Raw genomic sequence first — 23,258 nt, forward strand, 5'->3', positions numbered from 1 at the left:
TTAAAAGTGTGACGTGGGGGTGTTTTTCTGCAGAGAAAGTGTTGCTTGAAACAGGTTCGTTTTGGCAAGTGTATTTTTAACATGACCGAAGAGGGAGAGTGTTTGTGTCATGCTGGCTTATGGCACTCAGGACTCAGCTGGGTTGGAACAGATTTAACTGGGTGATCCGCATCTTCCCGGGCTGGGACAGGGGCAGAATTCCACCCCTCCAAAACCATCCTGGTCAGACTGGGGTCTGGTCTCAGCCTGGCCCAATCTGTCTTTCCAAGCACCTCCCAGACCGTGCCAGCTGCATCTTTGAGCTTGTAACTTCTTGGCCTGTCCCTAGTGACTGAGGAGAGTGGCGGCCTCCTTTGGAGCATCCTTTCAGCTGATCTGTGATAATATTAATCCCTAGCTCTTTTCATCAGTACCTCTCAAAGTGCTTTACAAAGGAGGTCGGTCCCATTTTACAGATGGGGAAACAGAGGCCCGGGGAGGGGAAGTGACTTGCCCAAGGTCACCCAGCAGTAGAGCTGGAAATATAACCCAGGTCTCCTGAATCCAAGTCCAGTGGTCGGTCCTTGAGGACACGCTGCTGCACGTACCTATCAAGGGCCCGATCCATGGAGCCAGACTGATCGCACCAGCATGTGCCACAGCCATCCCTTTTACAGACCGAACATGGCCACGCCTCTGCGCCTTGCTTTGTCGACCTGTTTTCCCAGCCTCGTAGCCTTTTTGGGGACTCACTGTTGACCTGTATGGAGACAGGCCCGTTCTGTGGGTTGGTGGGAGGAATGCACTACATAGATCTGAATTGCTGATGGGGCTGGAAGCCTTACTCGTCTCGCCCTCCGTGCCCCCTTAGGATCATTGCTATGCTGTCCCCAGAGGAGAGGGCCTTGTTCAAGGAGCGGATCCGATACCTGGACAGGAAGATCCAGCCCGGCTTGAAGAAGCTGCACTGGTCGCTGAAAGGGGCCAGTGCTGCCTTCATCAGTGAGTGCCGACTGCACGCCAGCAAGGTGAGCTTTCCTCTGACCTCCGTGGCCCCCACGCCCGACTAGCCGGCCCCAAGGCTCCGTCCTTCCTCCACAGAGATCTCAATTAGCAGATGGTTAAGGGGTCTCCAGCTGCTGGCATCCCATTGATCTATACTCTGCTCAGTCTGCCTAGGCTTAGGTGTAGTGGGAGAAACTCCGAACATGGGTGTTCTCTGCTTAATACGCATCTCTGGAGGTAGGGAGCAGAGAACCCAGCCTGGCAGACAACACCCCTGTCACGGAGTCCCTGGGCGATGCTCTGGACCTGCTCCCCATGAAGCCAGTCAGGACTGTGGGGCAGTCGCCTTTCTGTGAGCAGCCTGTCTTCGGGACACACAGCTCACACTGCTTCCACCTTCCTGGATCTGACCTCGGAGCATTCAGCATCCTCTGCCCCTCCGTGCGCTTCCCACAGCGAGTCCGCCCAGGCGGGCTCCTGGGGAAGCCAGAGGGTCCTGCCCCCCAACTCCGCAGTCAGACGTGACTCTCAGGCAGCCAGTAAAACAGAGGTTTATTAGATGACAGGAACATGGTCTAAAACAGAGCTTGCAGGTGCAGAGAACAGGACCCCTCAGCTGGGTCCATTTTGGGGGCAGTGAGCCAGACAACCACGTCTGCCCTTCACTCCATGTCCCAGCCAGCCCCAAATTGAAACTCTCTCCAGCCCCTCCTCCTCTGGGCTTTGTCCCTTTCCCGGGCCAGGAGGTCACCTGATTTCTTTGTTCTCCAACCCTTTAGCTCTCACCTTGTAGGGGGGAAGGGCCCAGGCCATCAGTTGCCAGGAAACAGGGTGTCGGCCATTCTCTGTGTCCAGACTCCTGCACACACATGCCCTCTAGGGCTCTGCAGTGATTATACACCCTTACCCCACCCCCTAGATACTTAAGAACTGCCTAGGGGAAACTGAGGCACACCCACAATATTCGGAGGAAACATTAAGAACAGTCCCACTTCGTCACAACCCCCCGTTAGGGAGTGAGGAAGAAGTAGAGACAGGGAACCCTCTCTGCCCCCAGGATCCAGGTGGGGAGCAAAGGGAGAGCCTCCCACCCCTCAGCCTCATGCCTGCCTCACCCAGGTGGAGCCGTAGCTGGTCAGTTTCACCTCAGTCAAACCGTGGGGCCCTAAGGTCCCTGATCAGAGTGCTCCCTGCCCTGAGCCTGCCTTGCGGCCACTGGCCCTCAGGTGCAGACCATTGTGAACGAATACAAGGCAGCCACCCTGGCCATCGCTCGCAGTGCCCAGCAGATCAGCGAGGCACTGCTGGTGCGGATCACCAGCAAGCGGGTCTACAACGACTTGGAGTTTGAGGAGGACCAGAAGGAGCACCGTGCCTGGGTGCAGCAGAAGCTGATGGATATCCACGAGGAGGTCACCAGCATCATGCGGCAAACCTATGAAGTCTTCAAACACGATAGCGCCGAGGTAAGGCCAGGCCCGGGCCAGGCAGCTCCCAGCAGGCCATGCTCTGTCTGCCTCCTGGCGCAGGTCCCAGCATGCAGTGCTTGGTTTTGATTCTGTCAGGAGATCTGTGTGTAAGGACCTGTGTTCTCAGAGACCTTCTTCTGCCATCTGCAACTTCTCCCTCTTCTCCAACAGCTGTCCCTGCCCACCCACCTATCTACCTGACTCCATTCACTTGCCTCCCTCCCGCACCACCGCCTCCCCAGCAGCACTGAAGGGTCAGGGCCCAGGTCACAGAGGTATTCTGGGTTCTTTTTCTGCCTTTGAAGCGTCAGAGCTCGGCCGCAGCCAGAGATGGGACACAGGGCCAATGCTTTCTAGTGGTCCAGAGAATCCTCTCTCTAGTTGCCTGGCTGGTGGGTTTAACTCACTGCTCAGTGCCCCACCAATCACCAGATTTGGGGTCAGGAAGGAATTTCCCCCCACCAGGTCAGATTGGCAAGGACCTTGGCATTTTTAGCATCCTCGGCAGGATGGGGCATGGATTGCCTGCTGAGATCATCTGGGCATGCCTCACCTAGTCAGTTCCTGGTCGTCGCAGGGGCTTTGGACATGGCTGGCTCGTCGGTCTTGCCCGTTTTCTCCCTGTAGGGCCCAACAGTTTAGTCTTACGAAGACTGAGGTACTTTAATCTAACTCGGTATAAGGGCAGTGGGTGAAATGTAATGGTCTGTGATACACAGCAGGCAATTAGGGCTTAAATTCTGTGGCCCTCAGTTTCTTTCTGCAGCAAGTTGTGGACATACGGCCCCTCTGGGCATGGCATGAAGTGACATTAGATTAGGGAGGAGGAGGTTGAGTTGCCCCCAGCAAATCATGCCAGCATCTAGCTGCTCTATTTTACCCTGGCCCAGTGCCCCAGCATCTGGCACTACTTCCAACAACAGAGTAGGACATTCCCTGGTGGCTTCTACCCAAATGAGTGGCAGTGAAATAGTTAAATCTGGACAGACCGAGGAGCTACTTGGGTCACGTAGCGAAGGTCACCTTTGCAGCCAGAAGGGCCAGTGGCCAGAGCCAGGAGCACAGTTCTGCAGCATTCACTGTCTTTTACCCTGGCTGCCCCTCACTCTGGTGGCTCCTCCTGGTCTACGCTGCCTTTCTCAGCTGGCTTGTCTCTCCCCTCAGGTGCAGCAGTACTGGATGGCCTACACCATCAAGATGAACAGAATGATGGAAGAGGCCTTCAGGCTCAATGTCAAATGGTCCCTACTGGAACTTTCCAAGGCCATCAATGGAGATGGCAAGACTACGCCTAACCCCCTGTTCAGGGTCAAGGTGATCCTGCAGGACAACTACCCGGCGCCATCTGCACAGGTGAGCCCTTCCACTACAGCCTCCAGTCCACTGCAGCCCTCAGACACCCAGCTGAGCCCTGCCCCAAGGTCCCAGCCAGGAATTAGCAGCATGTCGGGGAGGGGTTAAGGCAGGAATTGAAACTGGTTCTAGGTCTGGGGCTTGCTGTGGTCAGTCCTGAATTCGTGTCCCCGCCAAAGCACAGCTCGACCCAGGGCCGGGGAGAGAGTTCAGAGCTAATATTACGCATGCCATCAGGGTCAGAAATGAATGCTGGGAGGCTGGGATTCCCAGCTGCTCAGTCGTGCCAGGATAAATTATTCACTTCAAGCCTTGTCCAGGACAAGATATTTGACCTTAAAATCACGGCTGTCTGATTACCTTCTTGCTTTTCTTTCTCCCTCAACGGGCAGCTACCTGGGCTAATCCCACCCCCCCAGGACCCTGGGTAAATCCACAGGTGACAGCTGCCTGCGCTGTCATAGCTTCCCTGCTGTTGTTACCCGAGCTAGCTGGAGCGATCAAAGCTAGCTCGGGTCTGTCTACACGTGCTGCAGTCAGACCTCTCCACTGCAGTGTAGACAGACCCTCAGAGCCGGGCAAGCTGACCTTAGTGCCAGAGCAGCACCAAGCAGCTGCAGAAGGGCTTCTGCTGCATGGGGGGTGGCCAGGGGAGAAGGGAGCATGGCCCGATCATCCCTGTGGCCTGTCCTAGCTCTTCCTGGCTGGCAGCACGGGCCCATGGTGCCTTTGACCACTACTGTGGCTTTGTTGAGTCTTGTGTTGGAAATATGAGCCAGTGCAGATCAGCCCCAGGAACGAGAGGCCCATAAAGGTGGCTTTAAGCCACCTTTGCCCTGGTCTTGCCCCAAGCAGAGCTGCTGGACTGGGGGATTTGGCCTGTAACCTCTAGCTGCTGTGTGTGGGAGCGAGGTGAGGAAGGGGGTAGCAAGATGGAAATCGGAATGGTGGGATTTTCAGGTCCAGATGTGGGAATGGAATAGATTTTCCAGTGCTCACCCCGTGGATCGGTTTGGGTTCGCTGAGCAGTTGTTGCCTCTCTTCTGGGTTGGGTTCCTTTCTCTACTGGACCCGCTGTTTTGTGTTTCCAGGTGGAGTTTTCCCCAACTCTGGCCCAGCTCGCGAATATGGTCAATGACATCAGCAGCCACCTCATCACCAGCATTTCTGTCTTTCGCCACCTGCCGGAGATCCTGACCAAACGCAGATTGCTCCGCGATCCCATCTCGGTTCTCGTGGGTAAGGAGACCTCCCCTGCACTCACACGCTCCCTGTGGGGACCTGCAGCTCAGTCTAAAGGAGTCTGCAGCTGCCTTGCCGAGTTGTGCATCCACACGTCTTGTTCCCTGCAGCCCCATGTTCAGGCACTTCCTGGGTAGACCCGGGCTCTGAGTCTCACCGCTGTGGGATTGAAAACCCAGTGTAGTGATACCCTCTGTGTTCAGACCACAATGAATCGGATGAGGTAACTTGGCTGGATCCTTTCTCCCACCCTATCCCTGGAGGAGACGATTCCCCAGCCTGGTATTCAGCTGTCGTTCCCCCTTAGCTCAGTTTCCTTGCCACTAACACTGTGGCACTTGGTAGCTGGCTTAGCAGCTACTGCGAGTCACATGTTGAGTCTAGACAGACATGGCCTGAATATAGCCTACATCTGTCATGGAACGAGTTCCTGCCTGTGTACACCCAACCCCCTAGAAGTCATTTCCCCTTTCTGTGCCTCAGTTTCCTCCCCTTCTAACATAGGGACAATATTTCCCAGGGGACTGGTGAGGCTTTGCAAAACCAGCATGGAAGAGAAGCAAGGGGTTCTGATTGACTAGGACTGGCTGTTTGGGCATCGAAACAACTGGTCACTGTTCTGTTTATCCTCCCTCCGCACTCAGAGCGTGATGAAGATATCAAGAAAATCCAGGCACTGATCAGTGGTGGCATGCAAGCAAACGCCATGCACCTCCAGGCATACCTGAAGACCTGGGATGTGTACCGTGAGATCTGGGAGGTCAACAAGGACTCCTTCATTAACCGCTACCGGCACCTCAACCCACTCGTGTCTTCCTTCGATGCGGACACTGCTCGGTAAGGGAGGACCTGTGTCCATGGATGCTCGAATCCTGCAATGCCCTTCATTGGACAGACGGGTCTCTTGTACCAGTAACGATGAGGGCCAAGACCCTTCAGATTCAGGGAAGTCCGCCCTCTTACCCTTCTGAAATGGACAGAGTTCACAAGCTAAGCTAAGTTAAACAGCCCGGCCTGTTTAATATTAAATGTGAGACCCCAAGGAAAATCAGAGTCCTGCCGAGCAGGGTGGGTGGGCCGGTAGGGGCCCCCTTGAGGTGCCAGGGAGCAGTGTGGGTGGGTCGGTAGGGGGCGCTCTCCCCACAGAGCACTGATCCCAGTGAGGTGCCAGGGAGCAGTGTGGGTGGGTGGGTAGGTAGGGGGCACTCTCCCCATAGACAGCACTGATCCCTGTGAGGTGCCAGGGAGCAGTGTGGGTGGGTGGGTAGGTAGGGGGCCCTCTCCCCATAGACAGCACTGATCCCTGTGAGGTGCCAGGGGTGTGGTGTTGCAGGGAGCAGTGTGGGCCTTTCCCCTACAAATCAGCACTGACCCCAATCCCCCCCAGCATAGTGCTAGGGACACGCCGTGCGGGAGGCGAGATTTCAGCTCCAATATAAAGCTAAAGCTCCGACGGCTTGTGGTCATTAAAGATTTCCTGGTACCTTTCCCAAGAGTTAGGGCATTAACCTCAGTGTGCTGGCCCGTTCCCAACTCCAGCGGTTCCATTCTGCCTCCCTAAATCTCCCCTGCTGTTTCAACCGCAGAGGTATTGCCTGCACTTCCTGTTGGAAAGTGTTATGGCACACCGCTGTGTGTGCTGGTAAACCGGTGCCGTGCCCCTCCCTGGAGGTGGCTAGCTTTCAGCTCTGTGTGAACGGGAGAGGAAGCAGCAGGAGCAGCTGAATTCTTAAGAAAGCAAAATTCTGTTTACATGCAAATGTCACAAGCAATTTTATTTTTTTTTAAGAGTCAGAGAAACACAGACAATCAGATCCTTTTTATAGCTTCCCTGCAGGCATCGCGTTGAGGTCTCTGTAAGCTACAAGTGGCTGGCTTAGGGGATTTGGTAAATGGGCTCGGAAGCCTTTCTTCTGGGGTGCATGGGGCACCGGATTGGGACTCACAAGACCTGGGTTCTTTTCCCAGCTCTGTTACTAGCCTTCTGGGTGCCCTCAGGCAAGTCAGGTCACCTCTCTGCCTCGGTTTCCCCATCTGGAAAATGGGGATAAAGATGCTGCCCTCCTTTGTAAAGCGCTTTGGCATGGAGGAAAAGCTCTAAAGGCGTGAGGGTGGATAGAGGTTCCAGCCATGAGATCGGGCACTCACGCAGTTAAGGCCTGTATGTGGGTTGGCAGTTCTGGTTTGCTTTCCTCAGTCTCCGAAGGAAGATAACAAATGACTAGCAATGGAATCGTGCTGTAAGCAGGTCAGGAGAGAGCCGTGCTGTGAGCAGGGCCCTGGAGTCAGCTATTATTACAGTATAACCGCTCCCTAAACCAATTGCATTTTTGCCTGTGGAATACTTTAGTTTACAAGGCAGCTTATGGGCTTTCTACTCTCCACTTCCTCAAATGTGTTTCAACAGTGCATAGAAAAATTCACCATTAAAGCCCCGAAAGCCTTTTGAGGGCCGTTTATAGCAGCACCAGGAAGAGAGATTCCACAGCGTGATCTGTGCCCCCCACCTTGGCACGGCCCAGTTGTGAGCCAGAAGGTGGAACAAAGACCCAGAACGAGGCACACTTGAAAACCAGCTGCTCAAAGGAGTGATGCAGGATTAATTTCTTTAGCACAAGCTGCATTTTCCCGTCCCGTGTGCTATGCTGACTCAGCATTTGACACACAATTTTCAGGCTCAGTACAGGACGGAGGTAAATTTGGATCCAAAACTAGAGAACGGTGGGAGGGATGCTGCCTCCCCATCCATCTCTGCCTGTTCTCTGGAGCCGGGTGCCCCTCTCTGCCTCTGCCCCTCATCTGTCTCTTCTGGGGCCATTTTTGGTTTCCTTGTTCAATAAAGTTTGGCCTCGTGTTTCCAGTGACCTGTAGACAGGGAATTAATTAATGGAACAGTCAGAAAGATTTAGTAAGATCCCTCGGGGCTGGAACTGTCCTCCACCTGCTGGCCTCGCTTGGATGAGTCAGGAGCAAAGAAATAAAAACGTTTCAATTAACAAATCGTTTGGAGGGAGCGAATTTCTCCTTCCTAATAGCGGCTGCTCCTCTTGCATCGCCATGAAACATTCCCTGCTCCTTTATTAAATGCTTCTTTTGCCTGAGGCAACTTCAGTATCCCACACTGCGTCCCAGGGGGCCGCTCTTGGTTGCAATTAGGCTTTCTTTATCCAAGTGTTCTGTCTACCGCATTGGATCGAATCCGGATGCTGGATGAGATTATATTCCACGAATCTCTGATCAAATCTAAAATCTAATCTCGTTGATAAGATGTACTAAATCTATTTCCTCTGGATTCAGTTGTGTCCCTTTTAGAATCTAGCCCTGGTTGATAGGTTACTCTAGAGCCTAACTGAACTCAATAGATTACACCACGTAGATTACACGACGGCACCTGTGAGTTAGGGATAACACCAATGGAAGAAATTTAAGGAATGACACTAGTGATCAGTTCTGATCGGGGCATCAACTGGTCACTGCAGGGTTCAGGAAGGATTGGGATAGCATTGCACAATTGGTCAGATGCATTATGGGTCATCACCTTCCCCGGGAATCATCAGGTTGCTAGGACACCAGACTGGCATGAGGGTTAAAGCACAAAGGGCTAGGGATGGCTTGGAAGTAGTAAATGCTGCCATCTAGGCATATTGACCAACATTTTCAGAGTCATTTCAAGGAGATTTGAGATGGCAGCCAGGACAAATTTGAGTGAATGGTCTTGTGACCTGGCACAGGGCTGCAGCTCCACTCGGGTTTGGCCTGGCCATAGCTCTGCGGCCTATGCTGGTGCACATGTGTGGCTGACGCATGCAATCCTGGGTAATGTAGCTGAATTTTGAATTTGGCATCAATGGATGCTGTTTCATGCGGGAGATGACAATTCAGGAGTCGGGAGGTTTTTGGTTGTAAACAGGAGGCCCCTTGGCATAGCAGGAGACTTGGACAGTTTGCAGCTGGGCATGGAGCTGTGCTGGTGAACCCCCACATGGCAGCCGTAAACCTCACTATGGTCCCCCCGCCCCCAAACCTGTGCCCTGGCTCCAGCCTGCTCACTTGGGAGCTACAAATGCTGTTGATTTCCCAATAAGCCCAGGTGGTCTTTAATGAGCATGAGGGTGCACGGCCTCTGTATCATGGCTCATACAACAAAGGGCACCTCCAGCAGCATGGCATCTCCTAGCACCAGGCAGGAGTTTGAGGGGCCGTACTGGGTGAAAACGGAGAACTCGGCTACTGGGTTAACTCCACTGCGCCCTGCAGCACAGTGCCCCCTAGTGCCATGCTGGGGCACTGGCGTCAGCCCTGACTGCAAGGAGAGCTCCCTGCAGAACAGCGCCCCCTGGTGCCATGCTGGGGCACTGGTGTCAGCACTGCCTCTGAGGGAACAGCACCCCCTAGGGGCCCCTTCAACCTGCTTCCTCCAGCACATCGCCCCCTAGTGTTATGCTGGGGCACTGGCATCAGCACTGACTGCGAGGAGAGAGCGAGCTCCCTGCAGCACAGCGCCCCCTAGTGCCATACTGGTTTTCCACAAGGCACCTCCAGCTCAGGTGAGAAAGATCTGACGAGCTCTCTCCTCTGATCCATTCTGTGTGAATTCAAGTGTCTCCAGTGAAGGAACTAATCCCAACTAGTCCTCTCCATGCAGAGAGTCTCCCTGGGGTTCTTCTCCGTTGCGCCGGAGAGCTCAGCCCTCCTGCTCTGCACTGAGCAGTTGTCTGTGTATGTGCATGGCAGGTACATGGAGGTGGCCAACAATGTGCAGAAGGAGGAGACGGTGCTGAGCATCCAGTTTGTGTTGCTCGACTGCTCCCACCTCAAGTTCTCCGTGGTCCAGCACTGCAACGAGTGGCAGAACAAGCTCACCAACCTGCTGAACGAGATGGCCAGTACCCGGCTGCAGGAGCTGTACACCTACCTCCAGGAGAATGCTGAGAAGTGAGGCCTTCCCTGGACAGGCAGAGATCATGTTGCCCCCTCCTTCCTGCCCCATTACCTGTACCCCACGCCCCAGCTGGTTGGGGCAGAGACAGCCCAGGGCCATGCCCTTCTCCCTGGGCAGGTTCCCCTCTGGCCTTCCCTTTTCCCCACCGATGTGAGTTCTCCTGTTACAAACTGGCCCAGTTACCCACTATACAGTCACCATCTCTGGGTCCCACGTGCTTCCTGCCAGCTGGGTCTGGGTAGAGTCTAGTCACTGTTTCTAGCTCTGGGATTCTCGGGCCCTGTCTGATGCTCTTCCCTGGGACATGGGATGCCGTTGTCCAGCCAAGACCTCCCAAGCCCTCCCGTCCTGCAAAGCCCCATCTAGGGGGCATTCTGGGCTTCTAGTTTAACCCCTTCAGAGAGAAACGTGGCAGGAAAGCAAGAAACACGGACTCAGCAGAGGAACTTCTTAACCACAGTGATTTTACTCTTAAAGCACTTGAGAGTAACAGAGCTGGGAAAATAGCAAAACTCCAGAGACATCCCCTCTCCGGGCCTGATCTCACCCCTTCTGTGGTTCCGAGGTTCGTCAGCTTACGTGTGGAGTGGTCAGCTGGCCCCTGCCCAGAGCAGAACCTTGCTGTTAAATAGGGCCCCCACCGTGGCTTGGACTGGACCCCTTGCTGGCGCCCATGGAGAGGACCAGTGTTCCACAGGGTTAGGCCCTGACCTCAATGGCTCGCAGTGTCAGTCCTGCCACGGGGTGTCAAACATCTTTCCCCGAGCAGAGCAGCTGTGGAGAGCGTGGCATAACAGGCTGCCCTGGGTCTTCCAGCGCAGGCACAAGAGAGCCCTCGTCATTTGACCCAGTCCTGTCTCACTCGGTCTCTTCCCTGCTCTGGCCCACAGAGTCAGCCGGCCTCCGCAGACGCTGGAGGAACTGGGCCAAAGCCTGCAGCTCCTGGACACCCTGCAGCACGAGCTGCCGAAGTTAGAGGGGCAGATCCCGCCCATCCACGAGCAGTTTGCCATCCTGGAGAAATACGAAGTGGCCGTGGACGAGGGGGTAAGTATGGACGCGGACCCTGAGTGGCCCCTGCCATGCTGGCCCAGACCCCAAAGGGTTTTAGGCACCTAACTTCCGTGGGAATTAGGAGCATATATCCCTTAGAGGATCTGAGCCCTTCTCTCCATCCAGGCAAAGGGGGTCATGTAGCCTCCATCCCTGCAGATCCCTGCTGTGAATTCCCAGATGTCCAGCTCTACTTTCTCCTCTCCCCCATCACCTCCCACCTGCTCCCTCCGGGATCTCATCCCCATTCCCTTCCTCTGCTCAGCCTCTTTGGCCCGTCTACCCCTGTGATCTCCCTCCCTCCAACCCCCTGCTCCATTTGCCTGCCCCTCCCTTTTCTCTGCCCATTCTGTGCCCCAGCTCATGCCCCACCGCCAGCATCACTGGCTCCCTACCCCTTCTCCAAAGACAGCTCCAGCCACCCCCTCGTCTTTGCTGCCTGTCCCCAGGGAGTTTGTGGCCAGTGTGCCCCCGCTGTGCTGCACCGGCTGTGTGGTTAATAATCTTTAATCCCCTCCTGGTCAAATCTTCATAGAAAGTCCGCTTTATAATCTGGTTGGTGTGGGGTCTGCAGGCTCCCTACCTGGCTCTCCGCAAGTGACGACCTGTCCCGGCTGCTCCTAGGCGGAGGTGCGGCAGACGGCTCTGTACTGCCCCCATCCTGCCCTGAACGCTGGCTCCACAGCTCCCATTGGCCAGGAACTGCGGCCAAGAGGAGCTGCGGGGGCAGTGCCTTTGGGTGGAGACAGCACGCAGAGCCGCCTGCCGCGCCGCCGCCTAGGAGCAGCTGAGACAGGTCATTGCTTGCGGGGAGCTGCCCGAGGTGAGCGCCCCCTGGATTTGGCACCCCAAAACTCCTCCTGCACCCAACTCCCTGTCCCAAGCTCCCTCCTGACCCAAACTCCTTCCCTGAGCCCCCTCTCGCACTCAAACTCCCTCCCAGAGCCTGTGCCCTGCACCCCCTCCCACACCCAAACTCCCTCCCACTTAGTTAACCGGAATTTTTCACTTACCGGCACCCCTCGTTCCCCCAACATGCTGGATAAAAAAGCTTTTACTGTAACTGTAAGAGATTTCGATGAATGAGGATTTGTAGAAATTACTGAGTCCTGCCCAGCTCCAGGGAAATTGATGAGATCCCTGTGCCATAGGAGGGGAGGAGGTTCCTATTTATCCTAGCCACATTTCTGGACCCCACCATGCCCAGCCTTCTCCTTGAAGCCGTGATAATCTTGGAGGGATAACACAACTTTCATCTTTCTCCCTCTCCCTTGTCCCAGGTGCTGCAGACGCTGGGAGTTCTCAACTCTGAGTGGCTGTCCTTCCAGCAGTGCATTCAGGAGAGCGATGTCATGCTAAAGAAACACAAGGAGAAATTCAAGACGGGCCTGATCCACTCTGCAGATGACTTCAAGAAAAAGGCCCAGGTCCTTCTGCAGGATTTTGGCGCCAAAGGTGCGTGGTGGTGCCATGCACAGAACAGAGGCCTCAGTCAACTTGAAAATTGCTCGTGCTAGAAGCAAATATGGTTTGACTTGTTTTCTAGATCTCAGTGAGACCTAGAGAACAAGCCAGGTTTGAAGAAACTGGGTCAGTACATTGAGCTATTTACAGTTAGTGAGTTTGAATCTAATGTCCCTCCCTTCTAGTAAGTCCCTTAATTTTTCTAGTCCTCTTGTAAATCATGGTCCTGTACCTCCTCACCCGACCTCACTGAACAACCCTTCAGGAACCTGAGCACTGGTGGACTTTCACCATGCTCTGTAGGGTTCCAGAAATTCTGACTCCCAGCCCCATCTGTTCAAACCTGCTAGACCCCACTTTTGTTCCAGACCGGGAAATAGAACCCAGGAGTCCTACCCCCTAGTCCTATCTGTTCTAACCACCAGACTGCCCTCCCCACCCACGGATGGGGATAGAACCCAGGACTCTTTACCCCCCCCCCCCCCGGTGTAACCCACTAGATGCTACTACCTTCCCAGAGCTGGGAATAGAACCCAGGCATCCTGCCTTCCAGCTCCATCTGCTCTAACCACTGGACCCCACTCCTCTCCCAGAACCAGGATCAGAATCCATCAGTCCTGACTCACAGTCCCCCCTGCTCTAACCCACCAGACCCCACTCCCCTCCCAGAGCCACTGACAGAACCCAGGAGTCCTGGCTCCCAACCCTCCCCCACCCACTCCCCACTCTAACCACTAGACCCCACTTCCCTCCCAGAGCCAGGCTCCCACTTCCATGCTCTAATCGCTTCATCGTTCAGCCGCCCTTGAGGTCTCCCAAGCGCAGGAAAAGGGTCCCTGGCCGATGGCCCAGCCGGCCAGAAGTGGCGCCGCATGGGCAGAAGCCGCTGAGCTCTTTGTTGCGCAGGTCCATTCACCAGCGCTGTGAACTGCGAGACGGCCCTGGAGCAGATCGCGGCGATGCGGCAGCTGCTGGCCGCCATGAAGGATGAGGAGAGCACCTTGCGCTCCAACCTGGGCATCTTCAAAATCGAACAGCCTGCTTCCAAAGACCTGCAGAAGCTCGAGAAGGTGGGAACCCCTCCACGGCATGGCAGCCTCCAAGGCCCGAGCTCCCCTCTCCTCCCTGGGGGGCAGTGATGAGGCTCAGTCCGGGGGTAGGTTGGAGGGATCATGCTTGCACTGCTGCTGCCTGAGAGCAAATCCGCATCCAGCCCCCAGAGTCGGCGCACTGCCCCGCGCTTGGGAAGTGGGGGGCGTAGCCAGCTGAAGGGGGTCCCCTGCTGGACTGTCAGGAAAGTGGGTCCGAGTGTCTCTCCAGCTGTGGCTAAACTCTCTCTGTGCGGTGCCCTGCAGGAGCTGGACTACCTGCAGCAGGTGTGGGAGATCACCAAAGAGTGGGAAGACCACTGGAACGAGTGGAAGACAGGAAGCTTCAAGACCCTGCAAACGGAGGTGATGGAGACCACGGCTTATGGGCTCTTCCGGAAGCTCAACAAGCTGAGCCGGGAGCTCAAGGTAAGAGAGAGGCTCCCCTGGCCCGGCACTGCCCGCCGGTCCCCTTGTGGTGTATGGGAAGGGCTCTTTGGAGGGCGACGGTTGGGGAACCGGGGCACTTGGGGGACAGCAGAGAAGGGGGCCTTTCCTAGTGCTCTGCACCCTGCTCCTGCAGACCTTAGCTGGAGGTCATTGGAGGGGCACTGTGGGATTGTGCTGGGAGGACCAATAGGACCGGTGCAGCTGCAGGGCCCCCACTTCCTGGCCTCATTAGACGTGGTGCAGAGGCTCACCCAGAGCAGCCCATTGGGGTTGTGATCGCTTGTGCAGGAAGTTCTGGGGGGTGGGTGTGATGCACGGCAAAGGTGTTTCAAGGGGCCGTCGAAATAGTATTCCCTTATCCCTGCTGAGCCCCCCCAAACCTGGCGTTGCTTCCTTTCCAACCAAAGGATCGGGACTGGGAAATTATCGAGACTTCCAAGGTGAAGGTCGAGCAGTTTAAGAGGACGATGCCCCTGATCTCAGACCTCAGGAACCCGGCCTTGCGGGAGAGGTAGGTACGGCTCATCCGAGGGCATCTTCTGCACGCGCTTTGCTGGCCCAAGCTTCTGGGCCATTGGAGAAGCTCTGCTCTGGAAAGTGGCTGAAAGCTGCTCCTCCATGGAGTAATAGATGGGATACTGCGCCCCTGGATCTGTCTGTGATGCGGCAGGATCCCACTGCGGGAATGAATCGTCCTCTGCCTTTCCTTAGCTCCTGTCATCTGAGGAGCTCGCACACCTTAGTACGCATTTAAGGAAGGAGTTTCCCAACCCCTCTGTGACATGGGAAATTTGCTGTTCCCTTGTGGCACAGAGAAGAGAAAGGATGTACCCAAGATCACGGACAGTGAGTGGTAGGGTTGGGAATTGAACCCCGGAGTCCTGAGAGCATCCTCCCCCACAAGACTACACTTCCCTTCCCCATTAGGAAAGAGAACCCAGGAGTCCTAACGTCCTGCTTTAACCACCAGACCCCACTCGTCTCCCACAGCTGGGGAATAGAATCCTGGAGTCCTGGCTCCCAGCCCCCCTGCTCTAACCCACCAGCCCCCACTCCCCTCCCAGAGCCGGGGAGAGAACCCAGGCGTCCTGACTCCCAGCCCCCTGATCTAACCACCAGACCCCACTCCCCTCCCCGAGTGGGATTAGAACCCTGGAGCTCTAGCTGCTAGATTGCGATTGACTGTTCCTGGTGTCCTAGCCATGTGCTCAGCTCTGGGTGTTGTGTGGCTCATACATGAAGTCTGTTTCCTTGGAGGACTGAGCCAGCACAGCTGGTTTGTTACCACGTGGTTATTGCACCTCCTTGGGGAGTTAAAAGCAAAGGGGCTGGACTCTGACCTCGTTCGTCAGCCCCACACGAACATATGCTCATTAGCGAGCTGGCGGGGGAGAATTCCTCTCCTGCCTAACACAGGTGATTCACTGCACGACACCACGCCTGCACCCGCTGGGAGGTGTGTGTACGTGGGGCGGTGGGAAAGAGGCCGCAATTGGTTGGGAAGGAGGAAGAGCTTATTTCTCCAGTGTCCTGCCGTGCGGCCCCCTTCAAACAAGCCCACACATGAGCGCTGGTTAATAACCCATTGGCCGCTAAGGCTGCAGTATCGCCTTCATCCCAGCTCTCGGAGCTGTGCTCCAAATAGTCCTTAGATGCCTGCAAGCAGTCCAGCCTGCTGCATTCTCTTTTGGTCCACAAAGATAGCCCCGTCCCTCCCAGCCTCACTCCCCAGGACTGGTTCCGTTGCTCCGCTTTGAATTTCCTCTCACTGTCTTTATCTTTGTACTGCTGAAGTACCTAGAAATATATGCAGCCTCCCTAGAGCCGCTTAGTGAGGATCTGTCCCCTCTATCTCCTCACTTTCCTTGTGCGAGTGCATGGGCCAGAGCTCGGCCCTGGGTACCGGGTGGGGTGGGGGCTGTTCCCTGCATGCTCTGGGAACAGAGATCTCGGGGGTTGAAGGGCATAGAACTCTTCTCCTTCCTTCTTGCCACTTCCCTGTTCAGGGTTGGCAACATTTATAGCCTTCTTCCAAAGCTGGTGATCCCACATCAGTGCAGACTGATCTTTTGAGGTCTGCTGATATCTGGGCCATGCACCGAGGCTTCACTCTTCCCCTTGGTTTTCTTCCATCCACAGTCATTGAAGTCATCCAAGTGATATAACTCCCCGGTCTCCGCTGAATATGCCCATATCAGCGTAGCTTCGACTCCCTCAACTTCTCTCCAGTTGGAGCAATCCATATTAGGCCCCTTCCAATTCGTCTCATTTCCTATCCCGGAGCGTCCAACCATTTGACCACGTCAACATCTCCATTTCCGTGGTGGAGAGCGATCTGATTTCCTTTCTTGGGGCTGGCCAAGTCTCTGTATTGAAGGGGATAGAACTGATCCTGGTGTATCAGCAGAGAGGGCTTGTCCATTCCCTGGTTTAATGCTGTTGGTGGCTTCCCTGCAGGCATTGGGATCAGGTGAAGGACTTGGTCCTCAGGACGTTTGACCAGGATGCTGAAGATTTCAGGCTGGAGAATATTGTGGAGCTCGGCCTGGATCAACACGTGGAGAAAATCAGTGAGATCTCTGCGTCGGCCTCCAAAGAGCTGTCTATTGAACTGGTAGAGTCTGTCTGTCCATCCCTCTTTCCTCATTCATTTCCCCGGCTCTTTTTCAGCAGCTGTTGAATGTCTCTGCCCAGATCTTAGCAGGACAGGAGTCCACACCGCCATCCCACTGTCATATTTGGTCCTGATTGCCAACGATCATCTAGCCAGGAGTCGTGACTCCCACTCGCTATTCGATATGTTCCTGCGTGGAGCTTGGGGTAGAACCCAGGGGTCTCAGCTCCCCTCCTCCTCTCTAGCCTCCCATCTCAGATCTGGGAATGGAACCTGGGAATCATGACCCCCCTCCCCGCCCTAACCAGGAATAGATCCCAGGCCCCCTGACTCCCAGCTCAGTTCTGACACTAGACACATGGCTTCTGCTTTCTGGCCTTAGCCCCAGCCACTGTGTTAAGATTTCCCTGTGTATTTCATGCTGCCCAGGCCCTACAAGCCATCGCCAAGACCTGGGATGTCGTGCTGCTAGATATCGTGCCGTACAAGGACAAAGGACACCACCGACTCAGGTAGGTCTGCCGTGCAGCACTGGCCGCAGAGATGTGGTGGGCAGGGTTCCTGGATAGACAAGCAGCTGAGCATGGCAGGGTGACTTCTGCTCGTTAACAAGGCGCCGTGGTTAGCCAGGGGTTTATTTAATGGTTTCTCTTTCTGTCTGAGTACAGCTAGATAGACCCTCCCTTGAACACCTTCTTCCCTTCCCAAAGCTGAGACTAGGACCCCGGGGTCCTGACTTCCAGCTCCCATTCTAACCACCAGACCACGCTCCCCTGGTCCTCATAGAGCCCGAGTGTCCTCCTCCCAGTCCTCTTGCTCTGACTGCTAGTCTCCACTCCCCTTCCACAGCCAGGAATAGAACCCAGGAGTCCTGGCTCCCAGCCACCTTGCTATGACTGCTAGACGTCAGTCCTCTTCCACAGCCAGAACCCAGCAGTCCTGAGTCCCAGCATTATCCACTAAGCACGGTTTCCTTTCATTCCAGAAGATCAGAACAGCAGGGCAGGCCGTGGCCTTTAGATTTCCCATCCGTCTTTCTCACTAACTCAGTTTTATTAGCAGGGAGCGAGTTTGCTGAGGACGTCCTGACCTCTGAAGTTGCTGGCTGCAGCAGGGGTGTCCCTCAGTGATTCAGTTCATACCTGGGAGCTGCAGGGCTTGCACATGGCTCTCTGTAGTGCGGAAGCAAAGAGCTTGCTCAGCTCTGTGATGAAAATGTGTTTATGCCTGAAGGGAGAGAGAGAGAAACTGGTGTTAGTCTAGGGGGACTAGGAACAAGGGACAGCCAGGGAGCGATCTGGATTATTGGCAGACAGTGAGTGTTTTAACACAGTCAAATGTCAACTCGTACATCTAGGAGAAAAGAACGCAGGCCAGACTTCCAGGCTGGGGGACTCTCCTGGGAGGCAGGGACTCTGTAAAAGAGATGCGGGTCGTGGTGCGTAAGCTCCCAGTGTGACTGTGGGGCCAAAAGGGCTAACGTCTAAACAGAGGAATCTCGTGTAGGAGTCGGGAGGTTCTGGTCCATCTGGATGTGGCACTGGTGAGACCACTGCTGGGATACCGAGTCCTCTAGCTCTGGTGTCCACAGCTCCAAAGGATGTTGATGAGTTGTAGAGGGGTCAGCGAAGAGTCAGGAGAAGGATTAAGGGATTGGAAAACATGCCCTAGTGAGAGACTCGAGGAGCGCGATCTGCTTAGCTTCACACAGAGAAGTGAAGGGGTGACTTGGTCCCAGCCCCTCAGTAATTACGTGGGGAAATAATACTTGCTAGAGGGGTCCTCAGTCTCCTCGATAAAGGTCTAACATGATCCAGTGGCTGGAAGCTGAAGCTCGACAAACTGGGACTGGAAATAAGGTGGACGTTCTGAACAGCCTGGGGAACTAACCATTGGTGTTGTGGATTCTACATCGCATGGCAGTTTTTCCATGAGATGGGCAGGATCTGCTCTGGGTCACACAGGAGTTGTTTCGGGGAAGTCCTGTGGCCCGTGCAATACAGGAGGGCAGATGGGGTCACAATGGGCCCTTCTGACCTAGGAATATGTGACTCTGAGTCTGCGTGGCTCGAGGACATACTGATCCCTGACTTATTACCAGTTCGAGATGGCAGCTGGTCGCCCCGCCCAACAATCCATTCCCCGGCCTCAGCGTTGTACAGTGCCCCTCCCTTGGCATTCACACGCTTCTCAAGGCTTGTCTTCAGGAGGCTCCCTGGCAGCCGAGTGGAGGGGTGAAACCTAACCCCCACCTCACCAAGGGGATGGATTTAGGTGACCCCAAAGTGGGGTCCGTCCAGCTGTCATCAGCCAGGGATGTGGGGCAGGAGGTAGCTTAAGAGGTCAGGGAATGAGATATGGGGCCTTTCACATCTATGGGTCACCAATTCCAATCCAGTCTCAGGGGACTGGCTGGCTCAAGGAATGGGATATGGGGGCTTTCCTGTCTAGGGGCCCCAACTCTGATCCAGCCCCAAGGTGGGGGCTCAGAGGGTCAGGAAATGAAATGCATATCCTTTCCTCTCTGGAGGGTGCTGGCTTCCATCCGGCCCCAGGGCAGGGACTGGCTGGCTCATGGGGGCAGGGAATGGGACACGGGGCCTGTCCCCTCTAGGGAACTAACTTCAATCCAGCCCCAGCTCACTGGTGAGTGAAAGGTATTCCTCTCTGTGGTGTCTTTTGTGGCCCTGACATGAGATGAGTTTGGGGCGTCATTTGAGGACAGGTGCCCGTAGCACAGAACTGCCATCCTAATGGGCCCCATTGTGGGCAGCCTTTGCAGACAGGCCTTGGGCAGAATGGGCCACGGGCGGTGTGCCCCCAAAGGCACGTTGTAGCCGCTCTGCTTGTTGTATGCCCAGGCCTTTCAGCCTCCCACTGACCTCTGCCTGGCTCCTGCAGGGGGACGGACGAGGTGTTCCAGGCACTGGAGGATAACCAGGTCTCCCTCTCCACCATGAAGGCCTCGCGCTTCGTCAAACCCTTTGAGAAGGAGGTGGACCGCTGGGAGCGCTGCCTCTCGCTCATCCTGGAGGTTATCGAGATGGTGCTGACCGTGCAGAGGCAGTGGATGTACCTGGAGGTGAGGAGCCCCCCTGCTCAGCGTCCCTCCACTTCGCTGACGGGCCCACATGCAGGGCCAGGCTTCCCCGCTGGTGATGGGTAGGGCCTGGGCGCAGCGTGGATGTGCTGCCTTCACTCCCCCTCTCTCTCCCTCCTGGCCAGGACCCAGCCCTGCCCACCAGTCAGCTTTGCAGAGTTTTCACAGGAGGGCCAGCGCCTGGTTCTTTGTCCCCTGGACCTGGCGGGGGTCAGATCAGAGCGTTGGTCAGGAATCGGGCTCTTCTGGCAGTAGGTTGCTGGGCTGCAGTGGCCCGTGGTGGTCGCTGGGCTGGGGAGCAGCCTGCCTGGCAGAATGCTCCTGAGCCATTCTCTCCCTCTCTCCACTGCCAATCCCCCCACAGAACATCTTCCTGGGAGAAGACATCCGGAAGCAGCTGCCCCGGGAGTCGGCCTCCTTTGATCAGATCAACGCCAGCTGGAAGACCATCATGGACAGACTGAACAAGGATAACAACGCGCTGCGTGGGACGCATTACCCAGGTAGCTGCTGCTTCCACTCCCTCCGGACCCCAGCCACAAGCCAGCTGCCTCTTCCCGCTCTACGCTCCGGACCCAGCCTAGGCCCTGTTTCCTGCCACTGGGCCGCCTCCGAGAGCTGTGATCTCCTCTCGTCTCTAGTTCCTGAGGGGAGCCTGCTCCATAGGAGTAGGACTAAAGGTGGATAGAAGGCTGGGTAGATCGTCGGGCTTAACAGGTAATAATCAATGGCTCGATGCCTAGGTGGCAGCCGGTGTCAAGCGGAGTGCCCCAGGGGTCGGTCCTGGGGCCGGTTTTGTTCAATATCTTCATTAATGATCTGGATGATGGTGTGGATTGCACCCTCAGCAAGTTCGCAGATGACACTAAGCTGTGGGGAAAGGTAGATTCGCTGGAGGGTAGGGATAGGGTCCAGAGTGACCTAGACAAATTAGATGATTGGGCCAAAAGAAATCGGATGAGGTTCAGCAAGGACAAGTGCAGAGTCCTGCTCTTAGGATGGAAGAATCCCCGGCACCGCTACAGGCTGGGGACCGACTGGCTCGGCAGCAGTTCTGCAGAAAAGGACCTGGGGTTACAGTGGAGGAGAAGCTGGCTAGGAGACAGCAGTGTGCCCTTGTTGCCAAGAAGGCCAATGGCATATTGGGCTGTATTAGTAGGAGCATTGCCAGCAGATGGAGGGAAGTGATTATTCCCCTCTACTCATCACTGGTTAGGCCACAGCTGGAGTATTGCGTCCAGTTTTGGTCCCCCCACTACAGAAGGGATGTGGACAAATTGGAGAGAGTCCAGCGGAGGACAACGAAAATGATCAGGGGTTGGGGCACATGACTTACGAGGAGAGGCTGAGGGAACTGGGGTTGTTTAGTCTGCGGAAGAGAAGAGTGAGGGAGGATTTGATCGCAGCCTTCAACTACCTGAAGGGGGTTCCAAAGAGGAGGGAGCTCAGCTGGTCTCAGTGGTGGCAGATGACAGAACAAGGAGCAATGGTCTCACGTTGCAGTGGGGGAGGTCTAGGTTGGATATTCGGAAACGCTATTTCACGAGGAGGGTGGTGAAGCACTGGAATGGGTTCCCCTGGGTGGCGGTGGAATCTCCTTCCTTAGAAGTTTTTAAGGTCAGGCTTGACAAAGCCCTGGCTGGGATGATTCATTTGGGGTTGGTCCTTCTTTGAGCAGGGAGTTGGACTAGATACCTCCTGAGGTCCCTTCCAACCCAAATCTTCCATGAGTCTGTGAGTAACTGGCTCGGAGGCCCCCAAAGGAGATTCAGTGCTGCATGGTGATGGCTCAGTAGGGGGCGCTCCCCTCTCAGTCAGCGCTGACCTCAGCGCAGTGCTAGGGCTCTAAGCCCTCGGGAGAGAGACTGGAGGTTCAGTCTGGGGCGCGTGCGCTAGGGGCCTCTGCTGCAGGGAGCGGGGTGGGAGCTGAGGGGGGTCATTCTCCTCTGAGTCAGTGCTGAGCCCAGGTCCCTAGCATGTGCTGCAGGGTTCGGGGCTCAAGAGGGGCCGTTGCTGGTTAAACAGAAGGGCGCTTGGTGCAAGCAGCGCCCTTTAAAAGGCTCGATCTTGCTCCTGGCCCCTTTCTCGTTAAAAGGGAAAGCGAGGCCATTGTTTGCAAGATGGAAGATTGCAGCACCTTGAGGTCTGGGGCTGAGACTGATCAAACTCATTGCACCTAGGGCTGATGCCAGGAGACAACAGGGCTCCTACCCTGAAGTCTGCCAGGGTGACTCAGAGCCGCATGGGGGTGGGGAGCGGTGATCAGGAATGGAAGGGAGTGGGTTCAGGGGAGCGGGAGGCTGTTCCATGCTTGGGGTGGGAAGCAAACCAGGGCAGCATTTGGCAGGCTTGGAGAGGGAGGGCCAGGCCTTGACCTTGCTGCTGAAGGCCGGGGAGGGAAGACCATGTGACCTGGCTGGGGTGGGGCCAGCAGGAGTCAGAGGGCCCGTGGTGCTTTCCTCCCCAGGCCTCCTGGACAAGCTGGTGGAGATGAATGGTGCCCTGGAGGAGATCCAGAAATCCCTGGACATGTACCTGGAGACCAAGCGCCACATCTTCCCCCGCTTCTACTTCCTGTCCAACGACGATCTGCTGGAGATCTTGGGCCAGTCGCGCAACCCCGAGGCCGTCCAGCCCCACCTCAAGAAGTGCTTTGACAACATCAAGTCCCTCAAAATCCAGAAGGTCCGGAGCCAGCCGCAGGCCCAGCCTCCTCCTGCTTTGTGCAGAGCCCCTGGTCCTTCTCCCCATTCAACCCCGCGGTCTTGGCTAAGTCCCAACCTGGGTGGTGCCATTTGGCTCCCACAAAGCCCCCGGACCTTTCATCCAGAGAGGGGATTCTCCTTCGCTTCTGTTTAACAATGCTGGGGATCCCTGTATAAACAGCTGATGCATCCCAGTCCAGAGGCGGCTGCATCTCAGTGCTGGATGAGGGAGCCCGTCTAAACAGATTCTGGATGGGGAGTGTGATCGTGTGGTTACAGCAGAAGGGGACAGCTTCTGCCCTGGTACAGCCAGCTGTCAGCCCCTCTGAGTTTGAGCCCCCAAGCCCCTTCCCCCCCTTTGGCCCGCCCTCGGGCCCTGATCTTGATGCCCACCTCACCCGGAGCATGGGAATCCATGAGGCACCCGGAGATGGTCTGGGGATGGGCGGAGCATCAGTATTCTCTTCATTTCTCAGGTGGGAATGAGCAACAAGTCTGAAGCCGTGGGCATGTACTCCTTGGACGGGGAGTACGTGGAGTTCGTCCACTCGGTGCTGCTGGAAGGGCCCGTGGAGGTGAGGGCTCTTGGGGCCAGCTCTGGGCGGTGGGAGCTGGGGCTTTGGGTAGCCCGTCCTGGGCCCAAGCCTGGTTCCTCTGACTCAGCAGCGGGTGCGCTACAGCCGTGGGGCGCTGTTTCAGGCTCATGGGGGCATGGTGAGAGAGGGGGAGACAAGGGAGGGGAAATGGGGGCTGAGGTGCAGCGGGAAGCGTGGGTGGGGCGGGTGGGAAAGGCA

The 23,258-nt window shown here is 55.9% G+C and overlaps 1 protein-coding gene across 3 annotated transcripts in view; it reads left to right on the forward strand.

The window, feature by feature from the left end:
* Nucleotides 1-23,258, forward strand: part of DNAH2 (dynein axonemal heavy chain 2) — a 125,175-nt gene that overhangs the window by 29,873 nt on the left and 72,044 nt on the right. For 2 of the 3 annotated variants that reach the window (XM_037887273.2, XM_043537132.1), the window contains 17 exons: nt 851-1,007; nt 2,211-2,450; nt 3,618-3,806; nt 4,898-5,045; nt 5,693-5,885; nt 9,783-9,983; nt 10,881-11,037; nt 12,324-12,498; nt 13,414-13,577; nt 13,863-14,024; nt 14,453-14,556; nt 16,503-16,659; nt 17,089-17,171; nt 19,561-19,741; nt 20,124-20,262; nt 22,227-22,444; nt 22,941-23,039. In XM_037887273.2, coding sequence (XP_037743201.1) covers nt 851-1,007; nt 2,211-2,450; nt 3,618-3,806; nt 4,898-5,045; nt 5,693-5,885; nt 9,783-9,983; nt 10,881-11,037; nt 12,324-12,498; nt 13,414-13,577; nt 13,863-14,024; nt 14,453-14,556; nt 16,503-16,659; nt 17,089-17,171; nt 19,561-19,741; nt 20,124-20,262; nt 22,227-22,444; nt 22,941-23,039 — 2,767 coding nt within the window. The remainder of the gene's footprint in view (nt 1-850; nt 1,008-2,210; nt 2,451-3,617; nt 3,807-4,897; nt 5,046-5,692; nt 5,886-9,782; nt 9,984-10,880; nt 11,038-12,323; nt 12,499-13,413; nt 13,578-13,862; nt 14,025-14,452; nt 14,557-16,502; nt 16,660-17,088; nt 17,172-19,560; nt 19,742-20,123; nt 20,263-22,226; nt 22,445-22,940; nt 23,040-23,258) is intronic. The other variant, XM_043537131.1, reaches the window with a different exon arrangement.

This window comes from Chelonia mydas, chromosome 28 (assembly GCF_015237465.2).
Source record: "Chelonia mydas isolate rCheMyd1 chromosome 28, rCheMyd1.pri.v2, whole genome shotgun sequence".
NCBI classification, from domain to species: Eukaryota; Metazoa; Chordata; order Testudines; family Cheloniidae; genus Chelonia; species Chelonia mydas.